At 38.2% G+C, this 15000-nt stretch overlaps 2 protein-coding genes across 2 annotated transcripts in view; one reads left to right on the forward strand and one right to left on the reverse strand.

Moving 5' to 3' along the window:
- LOC138022926 (acid-sensing ion channel 1C-like) overlaps positions 1 to 15000 on the forward strand; it is a 52908-nt gene that overhangs the window by 4453 nt on the left and 33455 nt on the right. Inside the window, exons 4-5 of the mRNA XM_068869949.1 lie at positions 12178 to 12264; positions 13412 to 13477. The gene's annotated coding sequence lies outside the window, so the exon portion shown is untranslated. The remainder of the gene's footprint in view (positions 1 to 12177; positions 12265 to 13411; positions 13478 to 15000) is intronic.
- The window catches only part of LOC138022939 (uncharacterized), a 6407-nt gene continuing 386 nt past the window's right edge, over positions 8980 to 15000 (reverse strand). The window contains exons 1-4 of the mRNA XM_068869969.1: positions 14537 to 15000; positions 13146 to 13461; positions 12699 to 12942; positions 8980 to 12358 (exon numbers count right to left, since the gene is read on the reverse strand). The exon at positions 14537 to 15000 is cut by the window's right edge and continues 386 nt beyond it. Coding sequence (XP_068726070.1) covers positions 11984 to 12358; positions 12699 to 12942; positions 13146 to 13461; positions 14537 to 15000 — 1399 coding nt within the window. The 3' untranslated portion in view covers positions 8980 to 11983. The remainder of the gene's footprint in view (positions 12359 to 12698; positions 12943 to 13145; positions 13462 to 14536) is intronic.

The following is a 15000-nucleotide window of genomic DNA, read 5'->3' on the forward strand; positions in this document are numbered from 1 at the left end:
TACTAAGTGTCGTCCAACTATTTAGTCGCTATTTTTTACAAACAATGGCAACAAAAATCAATACATCTGTGGAAGAAACTATCTGAAATTACTCACCCAAAGAATGCCGCAGGACAATACAAGCACTTCAAAAGGAACTTGTTATCAAAAAGGAGCTCTTGCGTAAGAACAGTAGTGAAGAATCTTTTAATTATTATAATGATAAGTTAGCCTCTATGGCCCATTCTTTAGAATCAGTACTTTTTAACCGTCGACTCCGTAAAAGCCATTTTACACACCAGTATAACCCCACTAACCCTAACCACTCAACTCACAATCAGTCACAAATACATTCTACTAACCACCCGACGCCATCCTCTCTTCAAAACCACGATAACATACGACCACGTAGGCGACGAAAAAATACTAAACGACTACCCACTCCTAACACTAACACACCTCTTGACCCATCTTCCGTTGTTAACTTATCTAACGTCACACTCACGCACGACGAAACGCAACTTCAAGCAAGAGGTCTTACTTTTTGCCCCACTCCACGACAAATCAACTGGTCTGAAGTTAATGCAGACTTTGACGAATTCGCCCGTCGTTTACGCATTACAGAATTTTTTCATGATAACGTATCCAGCGACGAACCTAACCCCTTCCACCCTAAAAGTGTTTGGACACCCCCGACTAACAGAGACGATGCACTTAACGCTTTTCTTAATGCTGTAAAACGTGACTTGTTGACCTCCAAACCCAACCGCGTATGTGACAATCTCCCTAAGACAGAACGTGACGCATTACGTCAACTTAAACAAAGACACGACATTATCATCAAGTCGGCCGATAAAGGATCGGCGACTGTGATAATGGACAGATCCTGGTACATAAACGAATGCAACCGACAATTGAATAACCCAACATTCTACGAACAACAAGGAAAGGACAAGACTGCCATGATACAAAAAAGAGTTGCTGAATACGTTAAACGCATGTTCAACAACAAACTTATTGACGTAAAAACAAAACAGTACCTTGTACAAAACGACCCCAGACCTGGACGCTTCTACATACTCCCCAAAATCCACAAAGTAAACAATCCTGGACGACCCATAGTTTCTTCTAACAACCACCCCACAGAACGTATCTCTCAGTTTGTTGACTACTACCTAAAACCATTAGTTCACACTGTTCCGTCTTACGTTAAAGACACTACTGATTTCCTTAACAAACTTGCCAACTTGAACACAATCAACACACTTCCCGACAATGCCATACTTGTCACGCTTGACGTCACTTCTCTTTATACCAACATCCCTCACAGTGAAGGTATTGAGGCTTGCCGCTTTTTCCTTCGCAAACGCAATGATAAGGACATCCCCACGGAAACTCTTTGCGACCTCATACAGATCATCCTCAACATGAACAATTTCACATTTAACAACAAACACTACCTACAGAAACACGGTACTGCTATGGGCACCAAAATGGCTCCTTCATTTGCCAACCTTTTTCTTGCCAAATTCGAACAGGACGCGCTCACTAACGCACTGTATCTACCTCATACATGGCTCAGATTTCTGGACGATATTTTCGTTATTTGGACTGAAGGTTCAGATAAACTGAAAGTATTTGTCGATTATCTCAATAACCTTCATCCCACCATTAAATTCACTTGTTCGCATTCCCTCACAAATATTTCATTCCTTGATGTGATGGTCTCACTCAAGGATGGTCTCATAGAAACCGATCTTTACACTAAATCCACTGACAAACATCAATATTTACTCATCTCCTCATGCCACCCCACCCACACTAAACGTTCCATTCCATATAGCCTTGCACTTCGCCTTCGACGCATATGCTCCGACAATGACACTTACAAACAACGCTGTAAGGAACTTATGGACTACCTCGTCAACCGAGGTTACGAACTTAATTTCCTTAAAACCCAGATACGACGTGCTTCTGACAATTCCCGGAACGACGCTCTTAAACCCAAACCTAAACAACAGACAGATACTGTTCCGTTCGTCATTACCTATAACCCCGCTTTACCTAACATATCCCGTATAATTCACAAACACTCAAACGTGCTTTATTCATCTGGTCGCTGTAAAAATGTTTTTACTAATCTCCCTTTAGTAGCCTACCGGCGTTGTAAAAACATTAGTGACATTCTAGTTAGAGCTAAATTGCCGGAACCTACTTACACCGACCAATCTGGGTCTCCATCCGGCTCGTTTCGGTGCAATAAAACTAGTTGCACCGCCTGTCCTTTTATTGAGGATGGCCGTAATCAATATACTTTTTATAGTACTGGACAAACCTTCAAAATCAAATCACATATTACTTGTGAAACCCCTAATGTAATTTACATGATTCAGTGCACTAAATGTAATCTTCAGTACATCGGAGAGACCAAACGTCGTCTTAAAGACCGCTTTAATGAACATAGGCGACCTATTATAAGCCCCTTTTGTAGTTATACCCCCACTGCGGTTTCACGACACTTCCTGACCAGTGGTCACGCGGAGGATCACATGATCCTTATACCGCTCGAACAACTACACACTAGTCGTGACTCCATCAGAAAGGCTCGTGAGGCATTCCTCATACACAGAGGAAAAACACTGGAGCCTGCAGGCCTTAACAGAAGAGATGAAATGTAATTTAGTTTAGCTACCTTTTAATTTTTTTGTTTTTTTTTTTTTTTTTTTTTTTTTCATCTTGTTATCATGTATTATTCTCTCTCCTCTTTTTTATGCATTTCCGTTTTTATAACACATCACGTAGCATTTTTATGTCATTTCCGGTAAATATAAAGATCTTGTTACTAGCATTTATCCATTCAATAAACCTGAAGAAGGCTGGTGTTGGCCAGCCGAAATATTGCAAGCAACAACGCCTATGTTCACGTTGTCTTGACCAACCTTTGCAGGATATTTCCTATTTTAAAGAATTAATGTAACTTAAGTAGAGAGAGTCCTTGGCGTAATATCCACGCTAGGCTTTGTTGTCAGTAAAAATAAGTAAAGCATCCCAATCGATCCTTTTTTTCTTTCCTTTAAAAGTAAAGATATTTTACCAATGCCAGGGTTACGGACGCAAATATCAATGTTATCCCGCTCTTTATCTGTGAGGCAGGACTGTTGCATTTGTCCCCAGTACAACAGTGAACACACATGTATTGCTCGATTCCTCCAAACTTTTTCTTTTCGTCATAACACTTGTTGTCGCAGCGGCGTCGAGTAAATATCATATCCGAGGTGCAGCCCTTGATCTTGAACGGCTTCTCTTCATCTGGACTATCCTCCCGCAAGAGAATCGTGAAACACTTTTTCTCACAATACTTGGTGCCGGGGTTGCTTTTGTAGCAATCATGACTGGAGCATGAGACACATTGTTGGCCAGCTTCCACTGCAGAAGGAATACTCACAGGTAATGCCAAGATCACAGAGCACACTATAACAAGAGGATTCATGACTTCATAAAGTATCGGAGATGCCCGGCCTTCTCTGTTGTGCTGTCGATCCACGAAGTAATGGAATTTATGGAGTCGCTAGGGGATTAATTGCGTAACTGTTATTGCGGGGGGAGGCTGTGTGGAGGGCTGTGTGGAGGGCTTAATCTTTCGAATATCGTGAAAGTTAACATTTTATCAAGAAATCATCCATCCACATACATTAAGCAAACGCGGCCTTTGTGTGTCAAGTTGTCGCTGGTGTTTTGGCGTAGAAAGTGCCTCCTGTTAATAAGAGGGTCCCATCATTCTAACTGTCTCAATGGAGTCGGTTACAGAACATACTCCGTATCCACGGAAGCTTTTGAAAAAAAAATCAAATATATACTATCGTCTATTGAATTCGTTTTGCCAAATTTATTTCAAGGTTACGTATATCACCCTTTAGTCCCTCGCCAATATCAATAGACACACCCTCTGACACTCTCTGGTCCAACGGTAATCTTTTACCTGCACCAAAGTGTAGGGAAAACACCTCTGCCATTAGTATGACTAAGCTCCCTGAGTTTATTGCTAAAACTTGTAGTAATCTCGGATTATTGACGTGCGTTCAACAGTGGCTTTGGAAGCAAAGGAGAAGGGTAGGGAAAGAAAGTTTGAGGATAAGATATTTACTTCTTGAGATTGTTTCAATATAAAGCGCCGAGTACTGTGACTCGGATGTGCCAGGATTGAATAATCTGACCACAGTTTTTAAGCACTTTTACTTCTATTTCTGCCATAGTTATGCAGTCTTTGCCTAGACGCTCAAACTTCGTCACTGATAAGTGCTACCACCAAGGTTTATATTTTTTACAGTCAATATGCTTTGCAGGCTGTTACCATGGGAATACATCTACAATCCTGGTCAAACCTGTTGGGACAATTTCCGCTTTCCTCCCTTCCCCCATTACAAAGTTAATTTTTTTCGGTCTCCGAAATCAAGATCGGTTCATCGATCGCTCGCATGTTTCAACATTGTCTGGGGGGCAAGGGTTGCTAAAAAGGCAGCGAAAGAAGAATATGAGTTGCTCATATAACGATGGAAGAATGTACAGTAAATTCTCTACTTTTCGCCTAAAATTTGACAAGTGTCCCGAAGTCTTTTGACCCGGATTGTAGATTTCAAATGAAGCTATGATCCTCGCAGTTATGCACGCAATTTTAGCAATAGCGTAGAGAGGACTGAAAAATTCCGGACTTCAACGGGCTCCCTGAATTGAAGTCCTGAAGTCACGGGCGGGCCCGTTGAAGCCCTGAATTTGTCAGGCTTCTCTACGCTACTACTAAAACTGCGTTCAGTTGAATAACTGCGATGATCATCGTTTCGAAGCTCTTCTATCGAACGGGAACGCTTGCAACGCGGGCTCATGGAAAAGACTCTCCCCTTGACACGATTACCCAGAATTATTTTTGGGCATGAGCGAGGCAACGACTGGCCCTCGGAAACGGCGGAAACGCGGTCGGAGGATAAAGTGAGAAGAAAATTTCTAGCCGGATCAGTACTCAACCTCTCTACCTTGAATTACCTACTATCGTCAATTCTTAATTTTCGCTGAATTCACTATTATCGTTAATTTATAATTTAGAAGACTGAAAGCTTGATTTGGATTATGGGAAATCATCATATCTTTTTAAAGAATAACCCAAGTGTATGGACATAGGACTCGAACCTGGAATTAACCCGTCACCTTTGCACACTGTTAGCTGCTCAGGGACAATATTTTAAACACTAGTTGATAATGCTGAAGCAATACTAGCTAAACACTGCAAAAGTTTGGTTACCAAACTTCTCGACAAAGCTAAACATTTTGAAATGAAAGCTTAGGCCTAAATTATTTATCGAGCTTAGGCCTAATTACTCTTCAGCATTCTTTGGGAGAGTTAAATGTTTTTTTTTTTTGAAAAAGCGGCATCTTAATCTTCAGTGGTGAAGCGGAAAGAAGCTGCTCCTACGGGTTCACATCCAATCCACGGATATTCCTTTTTATTTCCTTATTTTCTCTGCTACTACAAGTCCTGGTCCTAACTTCATGCCGGATAATACGAAATTCAAAGCTAAGTACGAATTTACGATAATCGTTAATTAAAGGGAGAGATCATGACTTGTTGTTTCTGTTCCACACTCTTACGGTGCAACGCGCCTTACCGTGGCCACCCAGCAAACTTTCACATTTGACAACTACGTGTTAGTACGTCAACTCAACAACCCATGCAACGGTATTCAACTTACAACTGTGTGAACTTTGCAAGGAGGCGTAACTGTCAATCAAATTCGCACTCCCTGATTGGTGGATAATTTTAAAAAAACTTTGTTAGGTGGCCACGGTAAGGCGCGTCGCACTGTAATAGCAACGGTTGTGTGAAGGGGCTACGGTTTACGGTCCTTACCCAAGAGGCGAGAAGCGTTTTGTGAGGATTGATAAAAGACCTTAGGGGACTGGGGAAAGAGTAATTATCAGGACATTGAAATACCGAGTAGTTTTCATGGACATATCATTTATTATCAGGCAAAGGCAAGTAAGGTCATTAATAACATCTCCAAATTCATCTATCCTTTGATTGCACTGACGTCACAGCGGTCCTTACTGCTTGAGAAACTCTTATGATTCACTTTTCCGTATTTCAGCCACATGGACTTAGAAAAAAGCCTCTACGAAAAAAGTACTTCTGTTGAGCGTTTTCACGTGGGGTTACGGCGGTCATGTTGGTGTTCCAAAACAAAGAACCGGGAAATGAACTCTATTTTTATGAAGTACTTTCTTTTCTTGGTAAAGACTTGTCTCCATATGATCTCAAAGTGCCCTTGGACGTGAGGTGCCTGGAACAACAAAACTGAAACAACCCAAACCCATACAAAAATGCTAACCTTAGGCCTAAACATTATCAAAAAGCATTATTGTTTAGGCATAAGGTTAGCATTTTTGTAAAGGTTTGTAGCGCCACCCCAGGCACCTCACGTCCAAGGGCACATTGAGATACGGAACAAGTCTTTACCTCTATTGTTTCAGTAATTTAATCCAATATGGCTGCTGGTCACGTGAGTGAAAACGCTTTTGAAACTTTTCTTGAAATAAAGGAACGAATGCATAATGAAGAAGGGGCCTGTGTGGAAATCTTGCCTTAGATTTGTGTTAAGTATTAGATTATCACATTTTAAAATAACAATTAACATTTTTTATACTAGTTTTTAAAATTATAGATTAAATTTAAGCTTATGTTATTTTTTGCATTTTACTTTTGAACATCTAGTCTTTGTCATGTTTAATTGTACACAGAGACTTATAATATCAGATTCTATAGTTTTTGGTGGGTTACAATTTTTTTTTTTCTGTAAAATATCCTGACAAGGATGGACAGAAATTCACAAGATTAGCAGCACAAAAAGCTGAATAATTTACAATTATTGTTTCTTATGTTGAAAATTAACCCATGGACTCCTGGGAGTGAGACAGATTTTACTCTGTCTAATGCCAGATGATTTTACTTGTCATCTACGGGCACCTTGAGGCACCCAAGGAGTGAATGGGTTAACAGCTGATGGGAGTTTAACACGAGCAAGGATGTGAGACAGCGATATCTTTGATAACCATGGCCACCCAAACAGTGATAAATACTACTTATACTGGTGGCTTTTGCAGCTCTTTCTTGCACCTATGAACTGTAAAAAGCTTATAACTTGTGCACGTAAGCTCACCAGAATATGGAAGCTAATTGAATTATGTTGTTTGCATTTCAATTAAACAAAATGCATAACAAAAAAGTAACCCACGTCTACTATTCACACCTCCCCACCACCCCCCCCCCCCAAAAAAAAAAAAAAAAACAACTTCAGGTGGTAGTGAGTAGCATACCATGGCTGATTCTACTCCTCATCTTGAAATGCTCATGAGTTAAATCAGTGCCTTGTCAACACAAGCCAAAAGTATTTCTTAATTTTTCACTAATAATTGTTAGCAATAACAAAAAGAAGCAACTTTACATTATTTTTACAAAATTTTTGCTTCCTGCAGACACTTTTAAAATGTTTTCTGCATTGTTAATTTTTTATTTATATTTTTCTTTTTTTGAGTGCATTTTTTCATAAAATCCTTTGAGCAAGAATCAAGTATAATGTCAGAGCACTATGAAGGGAGGAAAATTAATATTAAATTTTCATGTCCACTTGAAAGCCCTATGAAACTGGTGAAAAAGGTACATGAAATGATGGAAAGGTGTAATGCACTCGCGAGAAAGCTATCGATTACAAGTTGATTGGCAATGGATGATAGGACAACTGAAAAATAGTTCAGTTAGCCTGCGTAGGAAGCACTGAAAGGGGAGGGAATGGGAAGAGAGAGCGAGAGCAAGTGCTAAAAAGGGAGGGGACTTGGGAGACAAGGAGGGAGAATGGCTCCCCTTCCTTCTCTCCCCAGCCCCCCTCCGTTTTCAGTGCCCTCCCCATTCCCTCCCTTTCAGTGCTTGCTATGCAGGCCATAGTTCAGTTTTCCGTTCGCCCGTTGCCAAGCAACTTGTAAATCTGAACAAAAAGGTGTTAAATAGGATGATCTTTTAAATCTCAATGCTTCTTACTACTCTTTCTCACCTTTCTCTTTGTGTGCATCACCTGTCTAAAATGCATGTTGTAAAAGGATCCAACATTTTTAGGTTAAAATCAATGCCATCACATACCATTTTTTATGAAGATAATTTTTACATCAGCCATTGAAATCACAGAGTTTAGCATTTCATATGCATCATTTTAATTAATTAATGATACTGAGAAAAAGAACTCTCTCATGGGTTCTCAAAATATAAAATGATACTCTCATTTTCATTTTCATTTTTCATTTTCATTTTTCATTTTCAAATGATACTCTCATTTTTCATTAAAAGCCCCTCAAGTTATTTAACATTTCAAACTGTGATATTTCAGTTCACTTCAATGTTAAAAAGAACCTGTTTAGTCCATTGGTGACCCTGTGCAAGTACCAATGGGACTGTTTATGTCATTTGGTATTCCTGTGCAAGAATTTGACAAGCTTTGTTGAGATATACATTGGTACCATTTGAAGTTCAAAGCATTTCAAAGTTTACCCCATCAAATGTCACAAAGGAGGCCTTGGAAGATCAAAAGGACTAGCAGACTAAGGCCAAGCACCTCATAATTCAAGCTAAAAGCCTTCTTGAGTTCAAAGTAATTATAATTGCAGTAAAATGCCCTATTCACACAAATACTGTTCTTTCTTTTCTGACACGATTAGAACCGAACAAATATAGGTCAAAACTACTATGCCACTTAAAATTCTGCTAATTGGAAGTTTTAACATCATGGATTGTGCATTTTTTGCTCACTGATCTGTCCAAATTTTGACATACCTCACTTCGTTCGAAATTAAAATATCATTAACAGTCAGCCATGCATTTCCAAATACCGGTACCTGTAATAATGATTATTATAAGATTAACTCTTTCTTTTTAAATGGATGTCAAAATCAATGTTACATAAAATATATTTTTTCACTTTTTTAATGCATCTTAAAATAATGTGGAATGTGGAAATGTGAGAAAAAAACAAGTTAATCTTTCTTTTCCTTTTTGGTTTTTTTTTTTTTTACAAATATTACAGAATACATTATATTACACTTTATCAAGACACACCACATTTTAAAAAGTGGCCTTGGGATATCAAAGGTTCTGGTAGCCTCATAATTCAAGCTAAACCGTTCTTGAGAAAGTTGCAGTAAATGCACTATAAACACAGAATGATACTGTAACTAATTGTATCTTTTTCTGACACCATTAGAACACATCAAATAGGTCAAAACAACAATGTCAGTTAAAATTCCACTAATTGGCAGTTTTAATTAACATTATGTACTGTGAATTCTTTGTTTAGTAATCTGTGTGTTTACATGCATGCTGCCCAAAATAAATAATTTTACATCTATCGATTTATTTTTTATCCATCTTAACCCATTCACTCTGCAGGTGTCCCCAGTTGCTGAATAAAATTGTCTGGTTTTAGACAGAGTAAAATGTGTTTTTAAGTCTCACTCCCACAAGTCAATAGGTTAATGGAGCTCAAGGTTGCTGCCTAACGGTCGCCCGCTCGCCTGGGGCGCCTTATTTGCGAGCGCGGGCGACCAAATTTCTGAACAAGTAGCCCGAACGGGCACCTTACTTGATTAATCCTCACTCACATGTAAATATGATCCCAGCTGGAATTAATTAATTCTGGGCTCTTGAAAAAATGACTCGGGCTACTAACTTTTAATGTTGGAAGCCCAAGGGCTCCCGGACAATTTTCTTAGGCAGCAGCCTTGGAGCTGGGAACATTGAGTTGTTAAAATTGTGGACTGTCGAAATGTGATCTCATTAAAAACAAGAAACCACAACATTTCACAAATCGTAAAGAATACACCTTACATGTATATTCAAAAACTTCGTGAAGCCGCACCCTTCACTTTGTGAAGCTGCAAACCCATTTATAAGAACCTAAAATTTCAGAACCTGTTGGGCTAAAATTTTCATTTAAACCCCCTTTTCATAAGAACCTATTTAGCCTAACTCAAGATTGAACCAAAATGAAAACCCTATCATGTGTTTGCCAACATTGGATTACACAATGAAATTGTATAATTTAAGAATACAGATCCATGTGACTTCTCTCTCATTTTCAAAGTCACAGTTTTTGAAGCTTACTGAAACTTCCTTGCATCCATGTCATGCATCAATGGTTGTGTGCTCAAATATAATTATTATTCCAATGTTCTAAAAATCTGTCATATATTTTGGATTATTTAGTGCAATCCCTTATACTGCTTATGTTAAAGTCCAAGTCATTTGTCATCACCCCCTTTGTGCCTGTAGCCAAATAGTTTGAGTTACCAGTCAGTATATAATCCACAGGGATCTCCAGCCCTTTGCCCTGTCCAGAAAACTGGATGTCTGATTACAGAAGACGGGTCATAGGATGATCACATCAAGCCCCAAGCGTCTGTCTTGAGGACTATACATTTTAGACCTTACTTCCTGTTTATCACAAAATGTAACACAACATTTTATGGGGACTGCAGCATGAAAGACATGCATGCTAGTACTTTGGAAAGATAATTTACTGTATGGTTATCATCTAAACTGTATTCTAGATAATTGTTTAATACTGTCAGCACTATACCTATTCCATATCACATATGCCCTGTAGTAGTTATTTCTGCTGATTGCTAGTGCCCCTATCGAATTAAGAACCTATTTAAGAACCTAAGTAGCCTAAAGTCACTATAAATACCATTTCTATAAGAAACTATTTACAATACTAAGGCTAAGATGGAAAAATCTATATGTGGGTTTTACTGCATGAAAGTTTCTGGCAGCCTCATAATTCAAGCTAAAAGCCTTTTTCCTTGAGAAAATTGCAGTAAATGTGAATTTTTTGTTCAGTAATCTGTCCAAATTTTTTACATGCCACACAGTTCCAAATAAAAATAATATTATTATTATGTGTTAATTGGCATAACAGCGTAACTTAATATAAATGGAACCGATGTGTTTTAATATGTATACCAAAATAAATAGTTTTACTTTAAAGTAAAACACAAGTTTTGTTTTGTTTTCATGCATCTTAAAATCGTGGAATATTGAAATGTGACCCACAATGTTTCACAAATTGAACAGAGTACCTTACATTCAAACAATGGCAACACAAAAAATATCCTCATATGACTTCATTTTTCGCTCAACAAAAAGGGTAGCTTCACCTGTACAACACCAGGATTGTACAATACATGTATTAAATTTTGCACTAGAACCAGTAGAATAAGATTTGTATTTCAAAAATTGGAGTTAAAGATGTCCAAATATCAGTTGTAAACTGTTAACCAAGATTACAAAAATTTTCTAGTTTTTACTGCTTGAACCCAAATACCGGTAATTTTATTTAACAATTATTCGCCAAAGGTGAATAAATGTTTTAGTATAAATCACCACAGGTGATTATTCAAAAAAGAGAAAAAAAAACACATTTCAACGCGAAGTCATCTTCACTGTCTTACAGTGGCAAAACGACTACTGGCAGCCATTTTGTCCGTCGAGGTGATTATCGGCTGATAATCCGAGATAGCAAGCCAATGAGAGCGCGCGATTTTGTATAATCACCTGTGTATTTATACTAAAATTTGATAGTCTCATCAGTAAAGGCTGTTAACAATGCATCTTTAAACTTTTAAAAACACAATGCAAAAAACATTGAGCATTTTGCCTAAACTATCATTTTTATTATTATAACTTTTTTTTTGTTTCCCTAAATTTATTCAGCTGAATGGCAACTGCTAGGAACTTGATAAATTATTAAACATTTTTTTTTCATTTTTCATTTTAATGGGCACCAATAACAGTGCACTTAAAAACCTACTTAAAAATAGAAACAAACCATGATTAACAACACTTATTATAAATAAAAAAGGTTTGTTTTCTGCAAATTAAGAATGCTATTATGTGACTTTATCTTTTTTGGTCTCATGGCTTCTTCACAGCCAGATGAATATTCACACGCAAATCTAATATCGGGTGTCGGTCCAACCAGTAGCTTATAAGACTCATCCACTCACACAGTGCTGCACACTTCAGCCCTTCTTCCCTGTCAGAGTTCAACTCTGCATAAGTTGTGTACAACCTAAATATTTTATTTTCTTTGTACTCTTCCTGTTCAGTGCTGTCTTGTGAAGGAAAAACCAAATCTTCAATGAAAGTCTTAGTCTGGATATGAGCATTGTCCACAAAAAGAAACAGGGTGCCAGGTGAGGCTCGCTTGAGAATATCTGACAAATAATTGAAAGCGCCTGGAAGATTTTGAACAGCAGACACAAACTTGACCATCAAAAACAGCTTTGCCTAATGATAGAATAAAAAAAGATACAGCATAATGTGAAAATTTTAAATGCAAGTTTTTTTTTACTTACAGGCACTGATTATTCTTCAATTTGCTATATTACAAATTAAGACAATAATGTAAATATGAAAAATATCATAAGTCCTCTGGTCATTTTGACAAACGGATGTTGGCAATGAAACCTCACAGACTTAAGGGAAAAATAAACTGTGATTCTGCATTCAACAAATTTTCTGTTGTGTTTATGATTGTGGAAAGTATTACAGGCTACTGAGATGAACCAGTGTTACTGGCAACCATGGCAACCATGTTTACTGAAACAAAATGTAATGCTGCACTTACCCTCTTAAAAGCAAAGTTTGGAGTGAGCTCTGTGTCTCGTTTTCTACTTTGACTTCGGCCCCTGCAAATGTCAAAGGCACCATAGCGAAATGGTACACCACATATATCACGTAGGATGACCTGTGCAGTGTGATTCCATTGTTCACAGTTATCCAATAGCATCCACTCAGTGTTGGACGGAAGCAGCTGATGGAGCCCCAGAATCTCACTACCTGGTCCAGCACCAAGGCAACAGACATATAACCTACAGACCACACCACAAAACATCATCATAATGATTATTATCATATCACAATAACAGGCCCAAGAGCAGTTTTCTTGAGGCCCACATTCCAGTCAAGTCACAGACTTACACATATGTAATGATTGAGCAGTGTATGCACAAGCAAGTGTAATGATGTGCTTCCTTGCCAATGAATCAAATCACTGCATTGTCAATGCACCAACCTTTCTTTGCTGTTTCTTCTTTTTATAAACTCTGTCAGAGGTTCAAATTGACCTGAAGTAACAGTTGCCTGAACAAGGGTGGCGTGAGCTGCCGTGTAAGTACCAAGGTATGCCCAGCAAGACTCTGCATCATTGAAAGGAATCTGTTCTGTTGCTTGACTTGAAAACAACTGTGAAACTCGCAACAGTTTGTCTCGCAGTGCAACCTGCCAGAATTTGGGATCAGACTGGAGGAGCTGAAGTTCTAGTTTTGTTTTCTCTTCCAGCTGAACTAATGAAATCTTCAGAGCACCTAGCACTTTTGAACAAAATGACTCTACAAAGACAAGAAGGTAAAGATTAGAATTAATGTAAGCTAGCTAGTGTCCTTGTGGGCTGTGTCTCAAGGAGCCTATCATGCTATTCTCAAGCTCAGCAAACGTAATTTGTTCATTGCAACTCAACAGATTTCGTATGCTAAGGAATCAGTTGTAGTATGCTAGAACACAGTGTCAAAAGTAAGAACAACAAAAATGTAAGGATCGTATAAACAGCCTGGGTAAGCAGCCTGGAGTCAACTCTTGACTTAAGCTGGTTACCAGTATACAGTGTAAACATCGCAAAAGTTGCCATTTACATGGAGGGAGGCAAATTCTAATAGTCAAAAGATATGCATGCAGAAGTGCTGGTTAGGGTTTGGAATAACTGCCGAAATTCAGTATCTATGTTTTCGACATCTTGACAACTTCCACGTTTTTCTTTTTGTCCCTTTTACTAAGATCTCATTGACTAAAATGACCTTTGAGAAAATTGTCTAAAGTTCATTTAATCTTATATTATCAGCTGATCCTAATAAGCTTCTTTTCTTGGTTGAGCGAATCACCTGAGTACACTTGATCAATTAAATATGCAACAGTATAAAGTGCCAATTCTGCAATTTTCTCAAATACCTGTCTTCTTTTTAAAAATATTGATCGCATATACCTACAAACTTCTAAAAACTACTAAAGTTCATTTAATCTTATATTATCAGCTGATCCTAATAAGCTTCTTTTCTTGGTTGAGCGGATCACCTGAGTACACTTGATCAATTAAATATGCAACAGTATAAAGTGCCAATTCTGCAATTTTCTCAAATACCTGTCTTCTTTTTAAAAATATTGATCGCATATACCTACAAACTTCAAATATTTTTGTCACTAGATAAACACAGTCTCTGAAAATTGCTATATCACAAAGATGCTAATTTTTATCTTGTACTCGCCAACCTAATTATTAAATTAAGTCATGTTTGCTCGCACCGGTAAACGAATTGAAAGATTTTATCGAAAGAATTGAAGACAATATAGATGTACATATATTACGCAAGCGAAGATCTATAAAACCTACAAACACTGACGTATTGTGCTTACCGTCCAAACCTGTACTAAAACATTTTCCTTTGTTAAGTCCAATGGCATTCGGTATGTTTAACTGCGCTATCGTCTCAAGGGCTGGAATTTTTACCCGGTCATTCTCACACGAAGACGAGGAAGATTTGCCATCGAATTGTCCTTTGCTGACGACTGACGCGTAAGTTGTACCCTTGTGCGACAAAACTTCAGTCCGTGCACCTGTTTCCGTAGTTAATGGCTTGTCCTCACCCAGGACAGGTTCTTGTTGAAGTTTCCTTTCATACCGATCTCGAACTTTTCTTTTATACTGAACAATGTCTTGACGAAGCTGACATTCGAAGCAATCCTTCAGTGTCTCGTAAGGCTTGTGCTTGCTCCAGGCAATGAAAGATGGTAAATATTTAAAATGTCGACAAACCAAGCACTGGCGAATGATGACACTAGAATGATAGCCGGTCTGAAAAAGTTCCTGCGCCTCAAAC

The sequence above is a fragment of the Montipora capricornis genome, chromosome 2 (genome assembly GCF_036669925.1).
Source record: "Montipora capricornis isolate CH-2021 chromosome 2, ASM3666992v2, whole genome shotgun sequence".
Classification (NCBI taxonomy): Eukaryota; Metazoa; Cnidaria; class Anthozoa; order Scleractinia; family Acroporidae; genus Montipora; species Montipora capricornis.